Raw genomic sequence first — 24,003 nt, 5'->3', positions numbered from 1 at the left:
AATTTTAGAAAAAAAATTTGAAGAGAATAAAGGCCAAAAATTGTCCAAATGGAAATAGCCAAACTGTTTTTCTGAAACTCCAGGGTCAAAGATCAAGAGATGTATTGATGTAATAGGTACTAAGCACCGATCGCCATAACAGACCTTCAATTTCTTATTGTCGTATTGTAAAGAATCTACGAAAATTTGACAAAACTTTTAAATTCAATAGATGATTAACTTCATTAAACTCCTTGAAAAATATGAGTATGTACCTCATACGGTTTTGATACATGGTTGGATACCTTTTCTGTGATGATTTTTGTAAGTAATTTATAATAACTTCATAAAATAGAAAGTTTGATAAAGGCTTTGAAAAGTAAATTAATGTCCTGTTTTTATAAAAGATCAAATTGTCTTCCTAGCATATTTCTTCTTTTATTTATAAAACAAATAGCTCTTTCCCTTTAAACAGACATCGTTCCTGCAAGTTCAATATAGTACGAGAATATTTTTTGTGAACTTTATGTTATATCTGGTGTAGGTGACGTAATATTAAAAATAATAAAAAATTAAACTAAAAATGTAAAAAACATATGTCGTTACCCTCGTTAAATTCCTCAAGGATACATCATTTCTCTCATTAAATACTTTATCAGTTTGACATCACTTTTATAAATATCTTTATAATTTGTATTTGAACGTTTACATCAGTAATTATACCAGTAAAGCAACTACAAATAGTCTCGATAATTCTGTCAATTAAACGCCTTTCTGGTTCAATGGAGTCTGGTGTATCACCAACAATATGACCATAAGCAATGAGTTTCTAAGAACAAAGAATATGAAATATAGAACTTTATATAAGATGAATACATGACCTACATAGACATATGGAGGGATAAAGGATTCTGGTAAAAAGACACATGGGAATTTCGAGGATTGGAAATGACTAATTACTGTAGATAGATAAGGATAGCAATAACGACAAATTTTTTAAAGTATGGATCCTCTAGCTTATTCTGAGAGAGGAATTTAGAAGGAAAGTAACAAAAAATGTTCTGTAGCAACTTTATTTTGTGCTATCCAATTGTAATGGCTTAGAGACAACGAAATGACAATGTTTCCGAGATTAAATCTATTTCTTACAACTAAAGACTCCAAGTGTCCTAACACATCAAACAAAACAACTTAATTGTATACAGTCAAGTGCAATGGTGACAATCCTGGCACATTTTGTTTGACAAACTTTTTCATTGATTAAATTTATTGCTAACAACTAAAGATGCCAAGTGTCTTTTCTGTTTATTACATATTAGGGAGCTTTAGCAAGAGTACGACTACGACAACGAGTACGAAGTTTGACCGTGTAAGGGAATGGCACGAGGAAGTTTGTTGTCGTTGTCGCTTCATCAAAATTTTGTTTTAATTATAAACAACAGAACGAGACTTTTTATTGTGTAAAACACCGAAGTTTGCGAAGCAGCTACGGCTCTATTTGTCAATAATGATTTCAAAGAATCGGTAATACTGATTTTGCGAGAATATAGGACTCTTTAAAATGAAAAATCTTCACTATTTTAAGTTTTATGTACGATATATTTGTACTATTTTTTGTTTGTTTACCTTTCATTTTGCGTACGAAATACATGAAAGTTTTGCAGGTCATATTTTACTTTTAAATGTACATCTGCTCCCAAAAAGGGTCCTAAATTAAAGCCTGGATGCTCGAAAATAGTACTGTAAACTAATTTCTTACAGAATGAAGAAATATATCTACTTTCTTTGCTTAAAAAGACATCGTAGTCGCCACGACGAATTTTTTACAAAACATCGTACTCAGATTGATGACGGCTACGTGTTTTTGTTGTCGCTACAATGTTTTCGCTCTAAAATGACGTAAATCAAACTCATAGTCTTTGCTAAAGCTCCTTATTCTGTATTTCAGCTAAGGACATCTCAGCCTACAATGACCGTAATTACAACTGACCTGTAATTCAGCCATAGTATCTTCATCTTCTCGCTTGCTGATGCTTGGGAAAGACGACATTGTCGATCATTTGGATAAGTTCCAATTGAACGACAAACTTAATGATCAATGAATTGAACAGCATCCTCTCCGTCTGCACAACTAAAATAATCAGATGATTTTACGACGTTAAAGTACATACATGAAAAAATTAAAAAATGTCACTCGGGTGTTGGTTTAACATTTCCGTATTCACGCTCAGACGATTTTTTCATTTGTCGGTAAAAATCGAACATTTGAATATGCCAAACGAAAGGCGAATTTATCTTATTAGAGGTCTTCTAAAATAAAATAAAATAAAATAAGCAACGAATGCCAAAAAATAAAACAAAAATGAGTTTCTTAAGTTAGTGCTATTTTTTATGAAAAATAAGTGTTAACAGGAGAAGTAGTAATAATTACTAATTAGTAACATTATTAGTTCTATTAGTAACAATTAGCAAAATTATTAGTTCAATCAGTGCTAATTAGTAACATTATTAATTCTGTTAATAACAATTAACAACATTATTGTTTCAAACATTGAAAAAAATGTAAGTTTTTAGAACATAAGCAGTTTCAGGAAATGTTACATGACGTCGCCATTTACTTCAGATTGAGTTTTTCAAACGCAAATATCAATTATACGTTTTGCTACTCCTTTCCAATAAACCAAAGTAAATTAAACACGTAAATGGCAGCAGGCTGTGACAACAAATTATTAATCGCAATTGATTTCTAACACATAGTTACCTGGTTCGTGTTCTTTGATAGGTTCAAATCGTAAACTAGGCGTACTATGTAAACTAATGCTGTCTTGTTCTTTGGTTTCTTCAACTGTTTCTTGAGGCATTTCCTCCTCCGTTTCATTCAAACCTTTTGACGATTGCTGGCCATCTTGTTCGTCCTCGTCTGAAAAATAATACGGAAAATTTTCACTGGCTACTCAAAAGAATGCAAGCTGTTGGTCCATACGAGTTAAAGATTAACACGAGCTATATTGCAATATGCGAACTTTTGCTTCATATGAGCTTTTGGTTCAAATGAGCTTTTTTAATATGCGACCTTTAGCTTACCATGAAATATTTTCCAATCTTATAATTATGGAGACAATTGAAGCAAAAATTTTCCTTTAAAAGAATTCACAAACTTTTTATTTACCTTCCGGATATTTGGGCACGATATCATCCTCCAGGTCGACAGGTGAGATTATCTACAATATACGTCAATTTTAAAGGTAATAAATACATAAAACAAACAGAATAGTTATGAAAGTTTGTCTGTAATTTTAGAGTGTCGGGATTTAAAACTTCATAAAAAATACTAAGGGGCGGATTACATGATCCCGGTAGCTGAGATTCAGCCAAGCGTTAAATCATTTTGGCAAATGGAAACGATTCAATACTTATGATCAGATAAATCTTATCAAGCAATTTCACAATATTTTGATTTAATAACTACGCAAAACATTTAAAATTAAAACAACAATTTGCCATAATTTGACAATTACAAATGGAATGACGTGTGGCGCTTCGCAAACAGTTGTAATTTTAAACCTTGACGTTTTGGCTCTTTTCAATCCCTTGAAATCATCGGGCTAGCTCGCTATCCGGGCCAGTTCGCCTCCATGTAATCAGGCCCTAAGTGTAACTTACCTTGAGTGGTGATGACGCAGGAGTGACATCAGGTGTGGGTAGACTTATTACTTGTTGGTCAGCGGGTCTCCATTTCAATAGTTCGTGAGGTATAGTTGATTCAAATATCGTCTTTACACATTGACATGTATTTTCCCAGACGTCTTTGGAGAACGCGCTGCCATTGGATATGACGAGATTTTCCAAACAATTGGTACCAGACCTCGCCAACTGCTCGTTATCTTAAGACATGTATGGAATGAACAAGCAAAGCAGGACATGGTGTTGCAAAGCATTTACAGTCGAACCTGTAAGAAACTCTGATACTTCTTGTATATTAATGTACCTCAAATCAAACCAATCACACACTCTCATACTTTAAACCAATCAAACACTCTCTTAGTTCAAAATAATCACAAACTCTCATAATTCAAACCGATCACAAACTCTCATAGTTCAAAGCAATCACTAACTCTGATAGTTCAAACCAATCACTAACTCTGATATTTCAAACCAATCACAAACTCTGACACAACGAACCAATCCCCAAGGCAAATGCCAAGCACAAACACGTTGCGTAATCTCAAGCTTACCTTATTTGACACACAACTCTAGATGGCCATACATACCATCAAGAAGAATTTCAGCAAGAATATCAAAATACTGAGTAAAAAACATCGATGATAGCATATAGCGCGCGTGATTATAAGTTGTTGTCATCCATTCTGATTTCTAAAAAGAAACATCACAAATTTCAAAACATCCTCAGCTGATGTCTCATTTTATAACGAGGAAATACAACACCTTATACACGGACTTTATAATGACTGTTGCAAAGTTTACAAATTTGTTGCCAAGTTCATAAAGATATCGAAGAAAGAATTTTAATCAAATCCTTCCAATTATAACAGAGCGATTGATTGAAAGACTTCCTTTGTAAAATTCTTCGTAAAGTTTCAATTTGGAAAAGAAGCTGCAAAGTCTGCCACAAATTTTGTTTATTTGAGAGAAAGATTTTCAAGCTGCAAGAAACTTTACATTTTCCGACAGAATTGACTCCTGCATAAACTTACCTATTTTTCTTCACTATGTATTCAAAGGGTCGGAGAAAATCCTTTTGTAATCGGAAATTTGGCAATTCGCCTTTTTCCAAGAATTAAATGAATAATTGTCGCAAAGAGTCGACACAGAAGAACGCAACTTCTTCATTAGGGTTACAACCACACTAAAATGGCACATAAATTATCTAAGATGGAGAAGTACTATAGTTGGTAGAACACTGGAGATGAAGCCATTGATTATCTTGTTTTTATACTTGAGATATGAGATATGAAAGAAACTAGAACTGTGTTTTAAAATATCATTATAGTTCACAGTTGATCTGATAGTTTAGTTGGTAGAACATTGAAGACAACGATTATCTTGTTACTATACCTGAGTACATCATAACAATGTGATGTTTTTATCCATAATATGAAGATACAATCATTAGTCGTTAATCATCACTAACCTTGTTAAAATGATCTCCCAACACAGCCCATATTCGTGACCATTGCAGCCGAATACGACCCATATTGTAATAAGCAATATCTATGATCTTCTGCAGACTAAACATACGTATCATTGTAGGATTGTAAAGCTCAACTTTCGAGACTTGACGTAAACCTCCCACGAAATCGACTTAGGAGAAAAACGAAAACATTTTGACATTTGGATACAGGAGACAACGATACTTGGGATTTGAGAACTGGGGATTTGGATACTGGGGACTTGGGAACTGGAGATTTGGATACTTGTGATAAAGAATGGTCAGTGAATTATGGTCAAGTTAAATGTATAAAAATCTTATGTAAGGTGCAGTTTAATGTATACATGCAAACCTACCGATAGCATCACCATCCAGTTTCACTGATCCCGTGAAAACTCTAAACGTAATAAAACACAATGAAGAAGTTGAGATGAAGATATTCTGCAGAGAGAACATAACGTATGGACATAGCAGTTCTTCAAAATTTTATTTTCATGTTTATGTTCAAGGTTCTCTGGTTCACTTGAGCCTGAAGATGACTACCGCTAAGGATGTCAAAACGTCAGTCAACAATAACAATAACAGTCATTCTTAGGACTCTGCTAACATGGACAATGAACATGTCTACATAGAGAATCTTCCATCGACATTTCTTGCTGTTACAAGCCCCACTCTAGCTTAAAGACAATCTCATAAAATCCTGGGAGGGCAGGGTGAATCCAGAACGCTGAATGGGAGGGGTGAATATTCATATATTTAGTCTTACTTGAATGATTTGGTTTAAAAGATATTTTAATTTGAAAAGAAATTTGTTGGTCACAGCAGAATATATGACCATATATATTAATATTCACCTCTCCCCCGGCATTAACTTTCTAGCTTCGCCCCTGAGGTGGGAGATAGGTCACAAAACACAATCCACACAGGTATCATTAAAGTAAACGTTACCTGTCAACTGCAACGACAACACTTTGTGCAGCGGTCTCCCCAATGGCTTCCTGTTAGCCAGCCGCTTTTTTCGAGTCAGCTGCAAAAGGCATCCGACCTTCATAGAAATACAAGCAAAGAAAAGCACCCAACGTTAGTATTTGACATTTTTCTATGAGCGTCACAACAATGTTATAAGCAACCTGAGGTTACATCATAAGATGTCTTGTTGTTTGCGGTGAATGCTGTGGGTGAATTAGTAACACCGCTGGACGCCGTGTGAAGGTATCGCGTTTTCACACCAGTACCGATAAGTTGAGCCAATTCAAGTTGGGAAATGCATTTCAGTATCTAGAATGAAAACAATGACTTTAGGGAAACGTAAAACGATGCGCCGAGCGGAACGAGCATTTGAGCAACGAAAACGAGTGTCCAACAAGACGAACATAAACGTTAAATACATACGTAGAAAATATCTTCAAATAAAACATATCTTGAGAAAAAAATTTCATTTTCTTATGAATATTTATTACAGATGTACATTTGTGATACGATTCTCTGATGAAGGGTATGAAATACGGTCAACAAAGCACTTGGAAAAATGAAAGTTAAAGACGGTAGCGATATCGTGAAGTTTCCACTACAGACAAGACCTAGACTTTTTCCTTTGATGAAAAAAACAATAGATCATATTTTCAGTCGTAGACACCAACCATAATATATAACAAGATGATTCTCTCTACCTCAAGCCAAAAATTCCCGATGTAATTACCATCCGTTTGAGCGATGGTAAGAAGTGTCTTGATCGTCTCTATGTTCTTCGTTTTCATTTCATGAATATGCGTGCCACTGGTCGCAGTAAGTAAAGTGAACCTGGATAGCGCTTGTACGAAAGCATCTCTTTCCAACTACAATGTGAAAAGAGTTATTAGGAGTATCAAAAAATGAGCTTAATGGTAAAGAATCTACATTCATATTCCCTAACATCATTATAACTAACTGTAATCATTGCAAAACTTTTAAGAAAAGATTATTTCACATTCACATGCATCCTGATATATCCATATATGTACACAAACAGACAATTAATTCAAAGGTAAACAAACATCTGTTTTTATTGTATACATATGAGTATCATCTAAACCTTGAACATATAACACGCAAAGAACACGACGTGTATGTAACTACGTAAATATATTTATAAATTTCAACAATTCAACATTCAACATATTTTTGAATACATATTTATGTCCGGGAAAGGATCACCAGGGGATGAAAAGGTATACAGAGACATTAATGTCGTTATTTCATACCCAAATATATTAAATGGAACAGAATGTTGTGTTTTTATCAACTTACAGGCATGCTGAATATGCAAGATATTCGTATTGCACAGCGGATTCCATCAAGACAAAATGAAGCAACAGAAGGATCGTCGTTGTCTTGTAGATTGACGCTCTACGCGGCAAGAAACGGACTCCATGCAACCTTAAACACACAAAACAAAATGGTCAACAATGGGGCCTGGGGCCGGTTGTAAGAAGCAGATTTGGCTTAAGTAGTGGATTATCTTAATAGAAAATTCAGTCAAATCATTCACTGGTCAGTTAAAATATTAGATTATCAAACAGATTTACTCTTCGTCGTCGCAAACATTCATTACATAAAATCTAAGTCTTTTCTTTAACAAGATTAAGATGAATGTCATCATGTTTTGAAATCTACGCCCTCCGTACTTGGCATTGTCCGTATAAGTTGACATCACAATTAACGCTTTGTTAATCAACACTAACATACACAACAAACATTACCCTCCAGACTCCACCCCCCCCCCCGTACCTTGAACATTGTCTTCACGTGACCAAACTGTGTCGCCGTGACAAAATCCGTCTGAATATGACTCACCTCTTCCATTTGTGTTTTGGCATTTTCCGCCATCTGCTCCATTTCCATAGAATACAACATACGACGATGTTTCTCACTTTGTAAATCTGTAAAGTGGAAGCACAATAAAAAATCTCTTTACTTTCATGAAAATGCATCGGAGCTCTCTTAAGACCAACACCGAACATCACAATATCCATTATAAGCCCCTTTCCTACACCCATCTCAAGAACAACACCTCCATCTCAAGACCTTCACCTTCATCTCAGAACTAGGACTCTACACTTCGTAGTCAAGACCTTTACCTAGCATCTGTACAATTTTTTTCAGTTAAGCCTTGATTCTCGTATTAATGTTCCAATACATACATGTAGCATCGTATCTACTGTTCAATTTTGGTGTATGTTTCATCTTGATTTCATTCTGTGCAATATCATCATAAATTGCTTCAAGATATTCAGATGGAAGATCTTTACTGTCATTTATACCACCATTCATTTGAATGTACTGCTCTTTCGTTATCTTCCGTTTAACCTGAAAGAAAATTTCACGTGATTACGATGTCGCATCTAAAGGCTAAATTTTCACGTGATTCCAATGAATGCTCCATATCAACGCCATGAAAATCTCGCGTCACCACAATGGAGTCACATGATCTTAGACATAAAGTCACTTTTATAGAAAACCATTGCAAATGAAGTAAGTCTGTGTAACCTGTGAACTATGTAGATCAGTAGTCAACATGATGATAGAATAAGCCAAAACGTAGGCAGCGTCTGCACTAGCAAACACATCGTCACTAAAATATAAATGATAAATATAAAATAAAAGTTTATCATAGACAGTATAACCTAGCTATATCTAGACATGTTTGTACATAAGTAAGGTCGTAGAAACGTCAGTCAACATCAACAACAACAGTCCTTCTCAGGACTCTACAATCCTGGACGATCTACATCTACAAACATGTAACAATACTCCCAGTTCAAACAACTCACTTTACATCTACCTAACAGCAGATTGCAGCCCTCAAAACTCGAATAATAAAAGTTCGATGAGAAAATACTTAAAAAAACCCCAAAAATCGTCAAAAACCAGTCGTAAATTATTGTTGATGTTAAATGAAGAAAAAAATTAACACATGGTTCATAGACAAAAGTCATTTCGTAAGTTTCACGAACCAGCATGCAATGCGAGATGTAAAACAACAGATAACAAGACACAAATCATGTCCTTACTTTGGGTTCGTTTCACAGAACCTACTCGCAAACTTCTCCATGAGTCGATCGATCTTTTGCGCTTCACCGGGAAGCCGGAAGTTATGTAAGAACAATCGCAGAGCTTGCACAAGATTGGTACCAGTGAAATCCAACTGATCTATATAGGCGTACATTATCTCCCGTTCATATCTAAGAAGTATAGGAAGACACGAGGAACAGTTGAGGATATGAGGCACATTTGAGGATAGGAAAATTAGTTGAGGGCATGACGAACAATTTATCTAAGTGTACTAAACATATTGTTTCCTTATTTTGAAAAGTAGCAAATCTTACTGACTTCTGTCAATATTATTCACTGGATAGAGAAATTTTGAGAATTTAAAAATTGTTTTGTGTTTTATGGACAAAATAACCAAGAGATTTGAAGATAATGCTTAGTTTCAAACAGCTTTTGTCCTTTTACATGGAGTTTAATGCAACCTTAAACATATTTTAAACATTCTTGATTTTACGATTAAATTTTCTGATTTACTATTTCATGTATCATGAGCAAACCATCCATGGGCTTCATGGCAAATTAACATAATCAACTTTTCTTGACTCAATTTATGTTGAAATAAATACTTAAGATGAGAATCAAACGTCTTAACGTGATTTTCACGTGATTGTCACGCGAGGGAGATGTGAAAACATACTTACTGTCCTGGATCACCAATCAGCTCACCAATCATAGTCTAAAACCATAAAACGCAACACTGGGTCAAAATCCAAAGCAACATTTAATGTTTCTACAAATTCCTCAAAGATAGCGTGCAAATGTGACAAAATGAAAACTTTAGTGAAAGAAGACAACATCATGTGAAATGAAACATAAGGATTGCAAGGGATATAGATGGTCTAAAATGATCATCACCTTGTCTAGTGTATCATCAGTGTGTAAGAACTGAGCGACTTCCGTTGCTGTCTCACCAAGGAGACCTTCAGATTGAAGGAATTTTATACCTTTTGATGGATTCTTGTTAAATCTTAAAGTAAATTGTAGAATTGATTAAAGTACAGAAGATAAGCAAAATTGTTGACCAAACTTACAATTGCATTCCCTTTTCTTTCGTCTCCTTCTTCTGTTTAAGACTCTCAAATTCTTCAGCATTATCGATGGCTTTTGTACTGTTAAGAGACGACTGGCTACCCCCCGTTTTTTGAGATTGTAAATTACCGGGTCCCCCCTGTTTTCATTCTCCTCAGTGCTTCCTTTTCCAGAAATTGTGGGTGCACCATCAACCAGATCTGTCAGGAAATTTATATGGAAAAGATTAAACAGAAGTATTGAGGAATAACTATGATGATTTGGAGATCAATAAGGATCGCGTGGATCATTAAGAGGTTAGCATAGATCATTAACAGATAGCCTAGATCATCAGAAGATAGTATAGATTATTGAGAGATAGACTAGAACATTGAGGGTAGCATGGGTCAATAATGAGTAACTATAAACATTAAGATATAGCCTTGATCCACCGCGAGACCAGCAAGGTAAAAAGATAACTAAGGGATAACTTAGATCCTGAGAGGTTAACTACAATTGTCGAACAACTAGTTACGATTAAGAACATTAACGTGTATAAGAAAATAATGGAGTACCTTCGATAAATAGGGATACAGAGTATAGAAAGATGGAATCTTGATGGAGACAAAAATCGTCAGTGTAGCCGATATCAAAAGAGGGGTACAATGGATCATAAAGCGATAACTTATCGAAATGTATAACAATATTAAGTTTATATTCGCTACATGCGAGTTTCTTCAGTTTCATAAAGATGTTAAAACTCACCAAAATTATCGTCCACCTGAGAATCAGGTTTAAAGTAAAGATCCCTGCTCCATTCTACCATACATTTAAGAATAGAAACGAGACATTCCAGACCTTTGATACGAATACTGCGTCTTGAACCTGGAAAATCATATAAAAATAAGACGACATTGATACTATTCATATAAAAACGTGATAAAAGATGTATTATAATCAACATTGTCAGCACAAAATATTAGAGACATGTTCTAGTCCTTTTCATATTGATAGACTATGCTCCAGTTTTTCATGTTGATAGACTATGTCCCAGTTTTTTCATAATAATAGACTACGTTCCAGTCCTTTTCGAGTGGCATAGATATGAACAAGAGAATGTAGAAGTAAACATTATGAAACATATTCATCAACTTACTGGTGTCGCTCCTAATTCAATAGCTTGACGTCCTTGGGCAACTTTAGACAAATCATTGATCAATCTTTGAAAGATATTCGACAAAGCCAATTCACAGTCGTAATTTAAATATATATCAACGACCGTCTGTGCGTCTGCAATAAAGGACACAAATGGACATTAATGGCTAATATGAATGGATATTAATGGATGACAGGAAGATAAAATCAAAAATTTAATTGTTGGTATATTGATAATTAGTAAGGAAAGGTCACACCTCACCTCTTGTACACCCACGAAGAAAATTAAACGAGAGGATTGTAAAGACTGAATATAGGATGGGATTTGGAAATAAAGATGCTTAATTGTTGTACAGGGTTAAGCAAACGGAAGTGATATTTGGTAGAACTGGAGACAATGTTAGTGTAAGCTTTACAACGAAAGTTGACAGTTTGCACCAGCTAGAGAGTTCTCACTTACGTCTCAAGGTTTATATAAGCAGGTACAAACACAAAAACATCTTTAGTTCTTTTGTAAATAATAGTAATGCGAAACAGACAACTTCAAGAAAGTTTAAAATTTTTCTAACATGTATTCATGATTCATTTGCAAATTATCTTTGATTGATATAATTCATGTAGCTCAGATACGCACGTTTGTACAGGCTAATGCAAACACAGTTTAAGTTGTTTTTCTCTGTTTAAGTTTTATTAAGTAAATAGTGATGTCGGATGAATAGCTTTAGAACATTGTTTTGATGTCGATAAACATTCACGGTGTACATTAAAAACACAATTGATTTTATTAAACTTTCTGATAATCAGTGAAAGACTCTCAATGAAAACAATAGGTTTCAAAGAAATAAATGATCATAAAGTTCTGAAATTTTCATAGCGTGACTAAACTTGAGGGACAATCGCTTTTAGAGAAAATTGATCGATGGTATTTCAAATATTAGTTGTTTTTATAAATACCTTGGTAGAAGCGTTCAAACTTTAGAGGTACTTGTCTCTTTGGCACAAGAGAAAACTTCAAGCAAAGTACTAATGATTAAATATGGTTTATTGCATTGAAACAAAAGGAAAAGTTTCTCCATCAAATAAAATGCAAATAACAAACTAGAAACAGGAAACATTGAGTAATCGTACTTCATTTAAGAAAGATATAATATCTTTTAACAAAGGCTCCTTTGATGAGGTTAGCTTCTGCACTAGGTTAAATTAATTTCTCATTTGGCATTTTCCGTTTTTGTTAAGTACTTTCAGTAATATATGTTAGTTGTTGCATGGGCTACAAACGTCGGTAACTTTGGTTAAAATGGTTGAACGAGAATACAGATTTTGTTCGAGTGGTCTCCTTTGATTTTGGTAAAACCTTTGATTCAGTTTGAAATAACGTCGCAGTTTAAAATTTTCTTTCCAATTTGACTCCTGTTACTTGGTGTCTCTTGCTTTTTTGTTGATCGCACAAGTTTTTATGCTTCATGCAATTACTTAGCGAGATTTTTCTTTGAAATTCAATGAACGCTTTTTAAAATAGATTATTATGTTGTAATTTTTCTTTAGAAACTGAAATATTTTAGTATCCATTTAAAAAAAAAATAACGAGTGAAAGCCAACTATTTACTTGCAGCACTTGGCCTCTTACATTGAGAACAAAAAATTGAAAGATTTAATCACAAAATCCTAGTTGAAACATGATTTTTTTATTTATCTTCAAATTGTAAAAATAGACCACCGTGATCCTTCATAATAGACCTTTTCAAGGTTATCGCATTGAGTTCTATAATAACTGGAGCGGCTATCTCAAGCGCGGCCTTAGATATCTGGTGACGCCAAAAAAATGGCGGATTTCGTCCGTTGCCGCTGAGATTTACCGAAATTGACCGCTTTTCCGAAAATTTCACAATTTCCCACTCCCTCCTGAGGAAAGAGTGAAGAAAATGTATGTGTGTATTTGGGATTCGGCAAGCAATTTTTTGATGAAAATCACGATAAAAACCTACAATTCGTAACAGCGAGTCAACATAGCTTTCCAGTTATCGGCTCCTACGAGGATGTATTTATAACTATCGATGAAAGAGCTATATGTCGGCTACACATCTATGAATGCAGATATGCGTCGTTTTCTTACCAGCGTCAAACTTGTTTGATCGATTAAACTCTTTAGTCTATACAAAAAGTATATCATAGTTCATCTCCACAGTGGTTCACGAGAGAGAAGTTAGCTTATTTTTATCATTGCTATTTTGCTTCTTTTACTTGTTTCTTAAAAAAGTAAATATTAAATCTCTGGATATTTACGTATTTTCTGTAATTGAGTTTCATATTAAATTTCAAAAGACTCAAGTCTGCATAGGTTTGGTAAATGAAAACAAACAATATTGTATAGAAATTACTTTAAGTAACCTTTTTGTGATGTTCTGAAGTGCAACTGCATCAAATACTTGTAAAGTTGTAGCACATTTTGATTTTGTTGTATTGATATATAAATTGGGCAAAATGCAAATAATCATCAAAACACTTATGCTTCCAATGGTGTTTATAATTCATTTTAGTTTTAATACTTCTACCCTTATTTTCACTTTGTTTTGTTTTTCCTATATTTTCAATATAAGTGCACAATTTGAATGATTAAAACAGTTTTCACTTCAATAATAAATTTCATAAGCAGTTGGTAGTGCATTTTGTTCTCTGAGTATCCACATTTGGTGTTTTCTTCATACATGAATGATGAAATGCATATGGATATGTCATAACAAGGCAATAAAACCAAATGAATTAAATACCTATAGTGTACTTTTATGCTAGAAGCTTAACAGCTTTCTAGAAATTATAAAGTTATTGGATTATATTACCTCTATATCATCAATCTCATGAAAAGAAATAAGAAGCAAAATATTTGTAGAAAAGCTTTGAAAAGTGAAAACATTTATTTAAAAAGCAGCAATGATGCATATGATAAATCCCCATTCTGTACTCTAATAGGTAAATAAGCTCAAACTGTTTCTTAAAGAAATATAAGAAATATATAAGAAATATACAGTACAGTAAATTTAAAGGTTTCATCACTGAATCTTTAATGCTTCAGTATAGTGCATTAGATATTAGTAACATTTAAACAACACTCAACTAAAATATTTTGATAAAGATATGCCATGATTTAAACATTATGTTATATAAAACCCAATGGCTTATTCAGTTTAATGCTTCACATCTGCATCAAGTCATCATCAATCTCAGTACAAATGTTTACATAGACACAAACTTTATGGCCTTTCCATTTTATATATTGTGAATTGACATTTAATTAAGCATCAAAAACACACAACCTTCTTGCCATCTTTTTTTGGTTCATGAACTTCAACTTCAAAGCATTCAAGGCATCATTAGTGAATCCATTGTCTCCATCCATAGAATTTGACCATGATCAAATTAAATAACTCTGGATAAGGCAGACAATAAATCAATTATCTTTACAGCATTATCATTTTTAAGACTCTGCCTGATCAATAACATCTTCCAGTCATCTTTACTTCTTGGTCTTCCCTGCATGTTGTCAGCAAATACAACATAACAAGCTCTGCTCCAAATCATGGGTACTGTTGGGGCTGATCATTTCTTCTTGATACTTTTCACAGAGCAAAATGTGTGCAGGGTCTTTTTGCTTTAGGGAAACTATTTTGCAAATAGATAGGTAAATTTACGATTTCATGCATTAACAAATGACAGAAAAGTATGCAGAAATTTATAGACAAAAACAGGAAAACATCAGTATATTTGGCGTTCAAGTCAGTCTTAAAAAATACGATCTTTAATATGTATTTTATGGCTTTTCAAGTGCATGTATAATTGCTTTTCAATCGTTGACGGACTAACAAAACAAACAACTACCTCACCTGTGGAAGCGATATGTACCTTTTGTGGAAACTACGACATCCAACAATTGAACGATTGAAGTGTTGGCATTATAAAAGAAATGCCAAAAGAATCGTCACAGAATATGGAACTAACGATATCCATATTCTGTGATATCGTGTTTGTTTTTTGAAAAATTCTTTATAATTTACTATAGACACCAGGGGGAGGTCGAGAATATTATTTTTCTGCAAAGCGATCATTTCAGCGGAAATACGTCCGTTGGCCGCCATTTTTTTGGCGACCTCGCCCCAGTAAAGATAGCCGCTCCAGTTATTATAGAACTCAATGGGTTATCGCAGCCATGTTGCAGGGGGTGCAAAAACATTGCGCCGAGCGCGCGGTCACGCATGGCGTCCATATAAATTACTAATAAATGCGCAAAAATTACCCTTATACAATATACATATTGGCCATTTCTTTCAAAAATATTTCTCAAACTCATCCATTTTAATAGTCAAACTATTATTTGCAATTTTTTATACACGTGAGTCCAATTTTGTGGTAATCAAAAAGCGGAAAGTTAAAGAAAACATTTGTTTTTTTTTTTTGAACAACTTGACCGTCGTTTGAGCGATGTTCTTGGGTTCGCAAATGTGCGGATCTCATAAGCCAAGTCAAACGAACTAAACCCTAAACTAGCCGAGTAGCCGTGAGCAGTCATAGCCAAAATGGTAAAAAATGCGCGTTGTGCAGTTGGATATTGCGATAATGATATAAGCTATCCCTATTACCAAGTTAAGAGGTCTCATGTAGAAAATTTAGTTTTTCATAGTGGCCCAAAGATCAAGCACTTGCTGAAATTTGGTGAAAACAATTGCAAACAGCAGAGCGGATGACTTTAACCCGAAGCCTGGTGCACAAGGTACTTTCATTTGCTCAAATTATTTTGCCTTGATAAGAAGAACCCCAAATAAAAGGGGAACGGATTATCCTTTGGTTTTTATTACGCTATCAGAGTACGAGCAATCGAGGACCCCGCTTAAACGTAAAGGAGAAGAAACATGGACAACATCAAAGTGTCCTCATCAAGCCTATGACACCGAGGATTCTGATTCAAGTTTTGATGGAAGTCCAGCAAAATCTGAGGCATCTTTACTCCCTGTCCTATAAAACCTGGATCAAGTTTTTTCATTCTCCTCTTTTGAATTTGCTCTTTTATCTTTATTTATTAGAAAAACCATAAAAGCAAATGTTTCTTACTTTCACAAGACTTAGTCTAATGACCTTAGAATTTTCCTCCTGTTTTATGTAGATGCAACATTCAGAAAAGGGGAGGACAATTTGCTTATACGACCAAATCTGGTAAACAAACTTGGTCACGCTGCATGTGGGTGTCTAGGTATACGGACATGTACAGCTTTTGGAGTGAGTGCCCTAATAGGAAGGACAGCCACAAATTTGCCTTTTTGCTTGAACGTTTTGAATGTGATGTTTTTACTCGTGTATTAATTTCCAATTCGAATAGAAATTGTACAAAATGTGTCGCTCGTGTCAAATGGTACAATATATTAATGAAGCGTTTACCAGCTTTCCAAAGCGCCGTCCTCAGCTTGCTGTTAAAATTGAAGCCTTTAGCAAACTTATACGAGTTCTCCAGCACTTCGCAAAACAAAACAGTTGGTTAGATGTAAGATGTGGAAACATTCCGTCGTGTTTTCGTTTACCGGTTCGTCGAGGAGTGTTGAGACACTGAAATAATGAAAACTAAGTCAATAATTATAATGAGACATGTACGATTATTGAAAGTAAACAACTCTGACTACAGTGTATCGTTGCTACTTATAACAATGTCAAGACATGAAATTGTATGAAAGTTCAGCTCTTGTTAAATAAACGTCAAAAACCAAGATGCAAAACTCTCAAAGAGCGCATTTGATTGGATCATGGTTGACAATCACTCTCTGGAAAAACACGGTTGTAGCTACATATGGTATTTAAATGGCTATTTTTTAAGTAAATAGTCCGACTCCAATTGTGTATATAATAGTGTAATCACCACGATAGCACTCCGGTGATCACATAGCTCAGTTCTATGATTTCTTTTGGTATTTCGCGAAGGAAAGTAAAATTCGTAAAAATTGCAATTTGTCTATTTTTACATCAATCCCGGCGATTTTGTGAATCAGTTTGACCAATCAGGTGAAAGAGGATTTACTACATCATTGTAGGTGATTTAGAGAATCAGTTTGACCAACCAGGTGAAAGAGGATTTACTACACCATTGTAGGTGATTTAGAGAATCAGTTTGACCAACCAGGTAAAAGAGGATTTACTACAACATTGTAGGTGATTTAGAGAATCAGTTTGACCAATCATGTAAAAGAGGATTTACTACAACATTGTAGGTGATTTAGAGAATCAGTTTGACCAATCAGGTAAAAGAGGATTTACTAAATCATTGTAGGTGATTTAGAGAATCAGTTTGACCAACCAGGTAAAAGAGGATTTACTACAACATTGTAGGTGATTTAGAGAATCAGTTTGACCAATCAGGTAAAAGAGGATTTACTAAATCATTGTAGGTGATTTAGAGAATCAGTTTGACCAACCAGGTAAAAGAGGATTTACTACAACATTGTAGGTGATTTAGAGAATCAGTTTGACCAATCAGGTGAAAGAGGATTTACTAAATCATTGTAGGTGATTTAGAGAATCAGTTTGACCAACCAGGTAAAAGAGGATTTACTAAATCATTGTAGGTGATTTAGAGAATCAGTTTGACCAATCAGGTGAAAGAGGATTTACTACACCGTTGTAGGTGATTTAGAGAATCAGTTTGACCAATCAAGTGAAAGATGATTTATTACACCATTGTAGGTGATTTAGAGAATCAGTTTGACCAACCAGGTGAAAGAGGATTTACTAAATCATTGTAGGTGATTTAGAGAATCAGTTTGACCAATCAAGTGAAAGATGATTTATTACACCATTGTAGGTGATTTAGAGAATCAATTTGACCAATCAGGTAAAAGAGGATTTACTACACGGTTGTAGATGATTTAGAGAATCAGTTTGACCAATCAAGTGAAAGATGATTTATTACACCATTGTAGGTGATTTAGAGAATCAGTTTGACCAATCAGGTGAAAGAGGATCTTACAAGCCTGCATACAACACATAACGAACTTTAAGGAATTCAACCCAAGGAAATCGTTTATTCTATAAAGTCTCTTGAGGATAGTTATTGAAATTTTTTACGTGTCTAAAGAAAGAGGTACCAAATGTGAACTCGATAAATAGGAGGTTCATATACTCATGTTTTTGTATTAACTTCCAGTGAAATCAATTGTTCTCTACAGATTAAGAGATGCATATATGACTTTGTGACCACCCCAGCCCTACAACCACAGAATAATAATTATAGAGAAGGGCCTCAAGTGTGCACTGCGTCTCATGGCCGCCATTATTCCAGCAAGATATATTTAGGGTTTTTCATTTGTTTCCAAACACTACAATTACATGACGTCATTACTTCGTAATGAAATTAAAAATATTTCAATATAAGAAATGACGTCGGTTCATTTTAGTGTTTGGAAACAAGTGAAAAGCCCAAAACTTATTGCTGGAATAATGCCAGTCGATATGCGCGGCACAATATGCTTGAGGATAAAAACATCAATGGTTCCGACACAAGTGACTTTTCTGTATATTACATATTCTGTACTTCAGCTAAGAACTTTGTTATGCCACCAAGGGGAACTCTGGTATAACAACATTACGACAAAGCAATTTATCTCAGTATTACCTACAATGACCGCAATTATAACTGACCTGTAATTCAGCCATAGTATCTTCATCTTCTCGCTTGCTGGTGCTTGGGAAAAGACGACATTGTCGATCATTTGGATAAGTTCCAATTGAACGACACACTTAATGATCAATGAATTGAACAGCATCCTCTCCGTCTGCACAACTAAAATAATGAGATGATTTTACGACGTTAAAGTAGATACATGAAAAATTTAAAATGACACTCGGGTGTTTGTTGAACATTTCCGTATTCACGCACAGACGATTTTTTCATTTGTCGGTAAAAATCGAACTTTGAATATGTCAAACAAAGGGCTAATTTATCTTATTAGAGGTCTTCTAAAATAAAATAAAATAAGCAACGAATGCCAAAAATAAAGCAAAACGAGTTCCTTAAGTTAGTGCCATTTTTTATGAAAAATAAGTGTTAAAAGGAGAAGTAGTAATAATTACAAATTAGTAACATTATTAGTTCTATTAGCAACAATTAACAACATTATTGTTTCAAACATTGCAAAAAATGTAAATTTTTAGAACATAAGCAGTTTCAGGAAATGTTACATGACGTCGCTGTTTACTTCAGATTGAGTTTTCAAACGCATATATCAATTATACGTTTTTCTACGCCTTTCCAATAAACCAAAATAAATAAATAAATAAATAAAATAAAAGTAAATTAAACAAATTAAATAAATTAAACACGTAAATGGCAGCAGGCTGTGACAACAAATTATTAATCTCGATTTCTAACACATAGTTACCTGGTTCGTGTTCTTCGACAGGTTCAAATCGTAAACTAGGCGTACTATGTAAACTGATGCTGTCTTGTTCTTTTGTTTCTTCAACTGTTTCTTGAGGCATTTCCTCCTCTGTTTCATTCAAACCTTTTGACGATTGCTGACCATCTTGTTCGTCCTCGTCTAAAAAATAATACGGAAAAATTTTCACTTGTTACTCAAAGAATACAAGCTGTTTGTCCATACGAGTTAAAGATTCACACGAGCTATATTGTAATATGCGAACATTTGCTTCATATGAGCTTTTGGTTCAAATGAGCTTTTTTAATATGCGAGCTTTAGCTTACCATGAAATATTTTCCAATCCTACAATCATGGAGACAATTGAAGCAACATTTTCCTTTAAAAGAATTCAAAAACTTTTTATTTACCTTCCAGATATTTGGGCACGATATCATCCTCCAGGTCAACAGGTAACATTATCTACAATATACGTCAATTTTAAAGGTAATAAATACATAAAACAAACAGAATAGTTATGAAAATTTGTCTGAAATTTTACAGTGAAATTTTAAAGAAACGATTCAATACTTATTATCAGATAAATTTTCTCAAGCAATTTCACAAAATTCTGATTTAATAACTACGCAAAACATTTAAAATTAAAACAACCAACTTGCCATAATTTGAGAATTACAACCAGAATGACGTGTGGTGCTTCGCAAACATTTGTAATTTTTAACCTTGAAGTTTTGGCTCTTTTCAATCCCTTGAAATCATCGGGGCTAGCTCGCTATCCGGGCCAGCTCGCCTCCGTATAATCAGGCCCTAAGTGTAACTTATCTTGAGTGGTGATGACGGAGGAGTGACATCAGGTGTGGGTGGACTCCACCATTTCAATAGTTCGTGAGGTACGGTTGATTCAAATATCGTTTTTACACATTGATATGTCTTTTCCCAGACGTCTTCGGAGAACGTGTTGCCAATGGATATGACGAGATTTTCCAAACAATTGGTACCAGACCTCGCTAACTGCTCGTTATCTAAAGACATGTATTGAATGAACGAGCAAAGCAGGACATCACCAATTAACGAGCAAAGCAGGACATATTGAATGAACGAGAAAGGCAGGACATGTATTGAATGAACGAACAAAGCAGGACAATCACTTGGTGATTGGTTCTGACACAACGAACCAATCACCAAGGCATATGCCAAGCACAAACACGTTGCGTAATTTCAAGCTTACCTTGTTTGACACACCACTCTAGATGGCCATACATATCATCAAGAAAAATTTCAGCAAGAATATCAAAATACTGAGTAAAAACATCGATGATAGCAGATTGAGCGTGATTACAAGTTGTTGTCATCCATTCTGATTTCTATAAAGAAACATCACAAATTTCAAAACAACCTCAGCTGATGTCTCATTTTATAACGAGGAAATACAACACCTTATACACGGACTTTATTCTATGTAAAGGAAACGACCTTCCCGTAGTTTAAAACTACTCCCTCCGGTTTTAAAGGCAAAAGCATTCTTTACAGGTGGGTAACTTTCACAAACGAGTGTTTCAAAACTTCCATACTGGTACAAATCGTTTACACAAAATGAAATCGGTGTGTGAATAGGGAATGCAAGAGGATAAGAATGGATAGAGAATGAAGTAGAGACTCTAGAATGAAAGTGGATAAAGGTGAATAAGAAATAGAGGAAGATATGAGGGGGATCATTGAACTAAAATACATGGAACGCTACATGAAGCAAATAATTGAAGCCAAATCTTACATCCAGACACACGCGTGTTTAGTGTTTTGAGTTCTCTCGCGCAGTGAAAATTGATTGAACTACACCCGCGTGTCTGGGTGTAAAATTTGGCTTCAAAAAAAATTACTACGGTTTTCTATTACAGGTAGCGTTCCATGTATTTTAGTTCAATGGAGTGGATACACAATTGAAATGGATGAGTGATTGAGGAATGAAGGTGGATAGACATGAACACATGAAATGAATATTATTCCATGTGGAACTGGATAGTCGTGTATGTAAGTTGACTTTTTTGCGATATAATGTGTGTTTATGGCAATCATAGACAATAAGACCAAAATAACGACATATTATAAATTACGCGTTTTGAAACGTGGTCGATTTCGGGAGAATAATGGACCGGAAAAATGTTTCTCAGCGAATCAAAGCGCGCCATTTAGCCGGAAGTGACGCTTGCCATATAATAAGAGCAAAATAATGACAGTTTTCTAACCTCCTGCCAATCTATCTGTCTGTCTGGTAGTTTCATGTTGTCGAAAATTCGAAACAAGACTTTAAACACATCACGCCACCAATGTTGGAGAACGTGTTCCCGTATGTTTTCATGATTTCAAACATCACGGTTAGGCCTCTAGTTGATGGATGGAAAATAGCTCACATTCAAATTATACAATGCATACTAATCTATACAGTACAAACAACTCAATATTTCCACCATACCTTGTTCTGACATCTAGTTTACATCGGTTGATGATACACGAAAGTTCAAAGGACTGGAAACCAGCCTTTCACACAGATTCTGTCCTGCTCTGATATCCCAGCATTCTCTACTCCGTAGTCTTTAAATATCTGTTTATATAAGAAAAGAAAACAGACGCCATTGAAAAATGCTACACGAAAAAGCGATTGAAATAGATAATTAGGATTTGATTTGATCCAAAGTGGTTAGCTTTGATGTGATTTTGCAAAATTTCAAATAAATTTCAAAGGTGAAAAGAAAGTAGATTTGCAATTGTCGTACTACAGGATTTTCGGAAAGAAATTTGGCGCAATTTCGTATCAGTCTTATTGCTTCCATACTCGTGTCCGGGAAACTTGCGTTGCATGCGAATTCCGAGAGACACTTGACGGCATCTTGGAAAGAGTCGATGGTCGCGGAGAAATATTTCTCAAAAATCGTGGCTGAAAGAGAGAATGGGGATGTGAAATTTATACACTGATAATCTTGTGGGATAAATGAATCTGTCAAAGCTTTGATTTACAAGTGACGTTGAAACAGTAGAGAAACAGGGCTAGAAAAGTTTAAAAACTTTGCCTTTTGACACGTAATTTGCATCAACTAAAAACTGTTTCATACATTTATTTCATTTCTCCATTAACTCTCGTTTAATTATCATTCATGAATCATGAGAAGATAATCCATCGACTTTATGGTAAATAAAAGTTTACCTTGAAAACTTATACGAATATGGCTGAATTACCATGGAAAAGAACGAACACATAAAATTCTTGTTGCAAAATAAACGAAGTTCTCCGTCACATCCGAGAAACACATTTACTTAAGCGATATTCAAATTCAATTTGAATTTAATTCAATATTTTACAGATGTCTAAGTCGTTCATGCTTGGAAACGGATTCACCATCATTTCTTCAAACATATGCAATCATTTTTATTTTAAAATTTTAAAATTTGCACCGATACAAGAACCTCACCCAAGAGAACAACAGACAGGTCGGCGGTAAGATTAGAAGAAAAATCTCCTTCCTTAAACTACAAACCTGTTGTTTGAAAAGCGAGTTCCACGATTCCTTCATCATGATCGGACGCAGCCAAATGAAAAACGGAGAAAACATTTTTCCAACCAGATTTGATGTTTGCGGCTTGCGAATGAACCATTTGTGTGACACATCGTACGACCATATCTCGAATTGTGGAAGAACTAAAATGTGAAAAATCCAGTTGTTGATTCAAGCAAATCGTAGACTGAAAATTGCAGTCCTTGTTGCCAAGTTCATAAAGATATTGAAGAAAGAATTTTAATCAAATCCTTCCAATTATAAGAGACAAGACAGAGCGATTGATCGAAAGACGTCCTTTGTAAAATTCGTCGTAAAATTATAACTTGGAAAAGAATCTACAAAGTCTGCCACAAATTTTGTTTATTTGAGAGAAAGATTTTCAAGCTGCAAGAAAATTTACATTTTCTGACAGAATTGACTCCTGCATAAACTTACCTGTTTTTCTTCATTATGTGTTCGAAGGGTCGGAGAAAATCCTTTGAAATCGGAAATTTGGCAATTCCCCTTTCCAAGAACTTCATGGATAATTGTCGCAAAGAAGAACGCAACTTCTTTATTAGAGTTACAACCACATTAAAATGACACATGAATTATCTAAGATGGAGAAGTACTATAGTTGGTAGAACATTGGAGATGAAGGCAT

General features: G+C 34.6%; 3 protein-coding genes across 5 annotated transcripts; all 3 read right to left on the bottom strand.

Moving 5' to 3' along the window:
* Positions 1-285: 285 nt before the first annotated feature.
* Positions 286-22,138, bottom strand: LOC124456235 (brefeldin A-inhibited guanine nucleotide-exchange protein 1-like). Of its 2 annotated transcripts, none has more exons than XM_047006721.1 (8): positions 22,053-22,138; positions 21,038-21,173; positions 20,681-20,831; positions 3,643-3,712; positions 3,149-3,200; positions 2,741-2,899; positions 1,970-2,110; positions 286-808 (listed from the first exon to the last, which is right to left on the bottom strand). In XM_047006721.1, exons 1-7 carry the CDS (start codon positions 22,086-22,088, stop codon positions 1,992-1,994), a joined length of 723 nt encoding a protein of 240 aa, XP_046862677.1. In that variant the 5' UTR covers positions 22,089-22,138; the 3' UTR covers positions 286-808; positions 1,970-1,991. The 2 variants fall into 2 exon arrangements, with proteins under 2 accessions (XP_046862677.1, XP_046862678.1); XM_047006722.1 differs by having other exon boundaries at positions 286-798.
* On the bottom strand, positions 4,552-11,125 carry LOC124456234 (brefeldin A-inhibited guanine nucleotide-exchange protein 1-like). The gene is made up of 16 exons (XM_047006718.1): positions 11,012-11,125; positions 10,270-10,321; positions 10,094-10,205; positions 9,880-9,914; positions 9,199-9,369; positions 8,675-8,759; positions 8,329-8,494; positions 7,982-8,067; positions 7,436-7,564; positions 6,849-6,984; positions 6,280-6,427; positions 6,098-6,194; positions 5,506-5,546; positions 5,132-5,301; positions 4,695-4,846; positions 4,552-4,603 (listed from the first exon to the last, which is right to left on the bottom strand). The coding sequence occupies exons 1-9, from the start codon at positions 11,070-11,072 to the stop codon at positions 7,535-7,537; spliced, it is 798 nt and encodes a 265-aa protein (XP_046862674.1). The 5' UTR covers positions 11,073-11,125; the 3' UTR covers positions 4,552-4,603; positions 4,695-4,846; positions 5,132-5,301; positions 5,506-5,546; positions 6,098-6,194; positions 6,280-6,427; positions 6,849-6,984; positions 7,436-7,534.
* A 3-nt stretch (positions 22,139-22,141) lies between the features above and the next one.
* Positions 22,142-23,834, bottom strand: LOC124456236 (brefeldin A-inhibited guanine nucleotide-exchange protein 1-like). 2 transcript variants are annotated; one of them, XR_006952177.1, is made up of 5 exons: positions 23,796-23,834; positions 23,340-23,500; positions 22,640-22,741; positions 22,280-22,408; positions 22,142-22,190 (listed from the first exon to the last, which is right to left on the bottom strand). XR_006952177.1 is itself a non-coding variant. In XM_047006723.1 (5 exons), exons 1-4 carry the CDS (start codon positions 23,807-23,809, stop codon positions 22,325-22,327), a joined length of 420 nt encoding a protein of 139 aa, XP_046862679.1. In that variant the 5' UTR covers positions 23,810-23,834; the 3' UTR covers positions 22,142-22,190; positions 22,280-22,324. The 2 variants fall into 2 exon arrangements, 1 of the variants encoding a protein (XP_046862679.1); XM_047006723.1 differs by having other exon boundaries at positions 22,581-22,741.
* Between the last annotated feature and the right edge of the window lie 169 nt (positions 23,835-24,003).

This window comes from Xenia sp. Carnegie-2017, unplaced genomic scaffold, assembly GCF_021976095.1.
Source record: "Xenia sp. Carnegie-2017 unplaced genomic scaffold, XeniaSp_v1 HiC_scaffold_44, whole genome shotgun sequence".
Classification (NCBI taxonomy): domain Eukaryota; kingdom Metazoa; phylum Cnidaria; class Anthozoa; order Malacalcyonacea; family Xeniidae; genus Xenia; species Xenia sp. Carnegie-2017.
The sequence above is the reverse complement of the archived record's forward strand: the minus strand, read 5'-3'. Positions and strand labels throughout refer to the sequence as shown.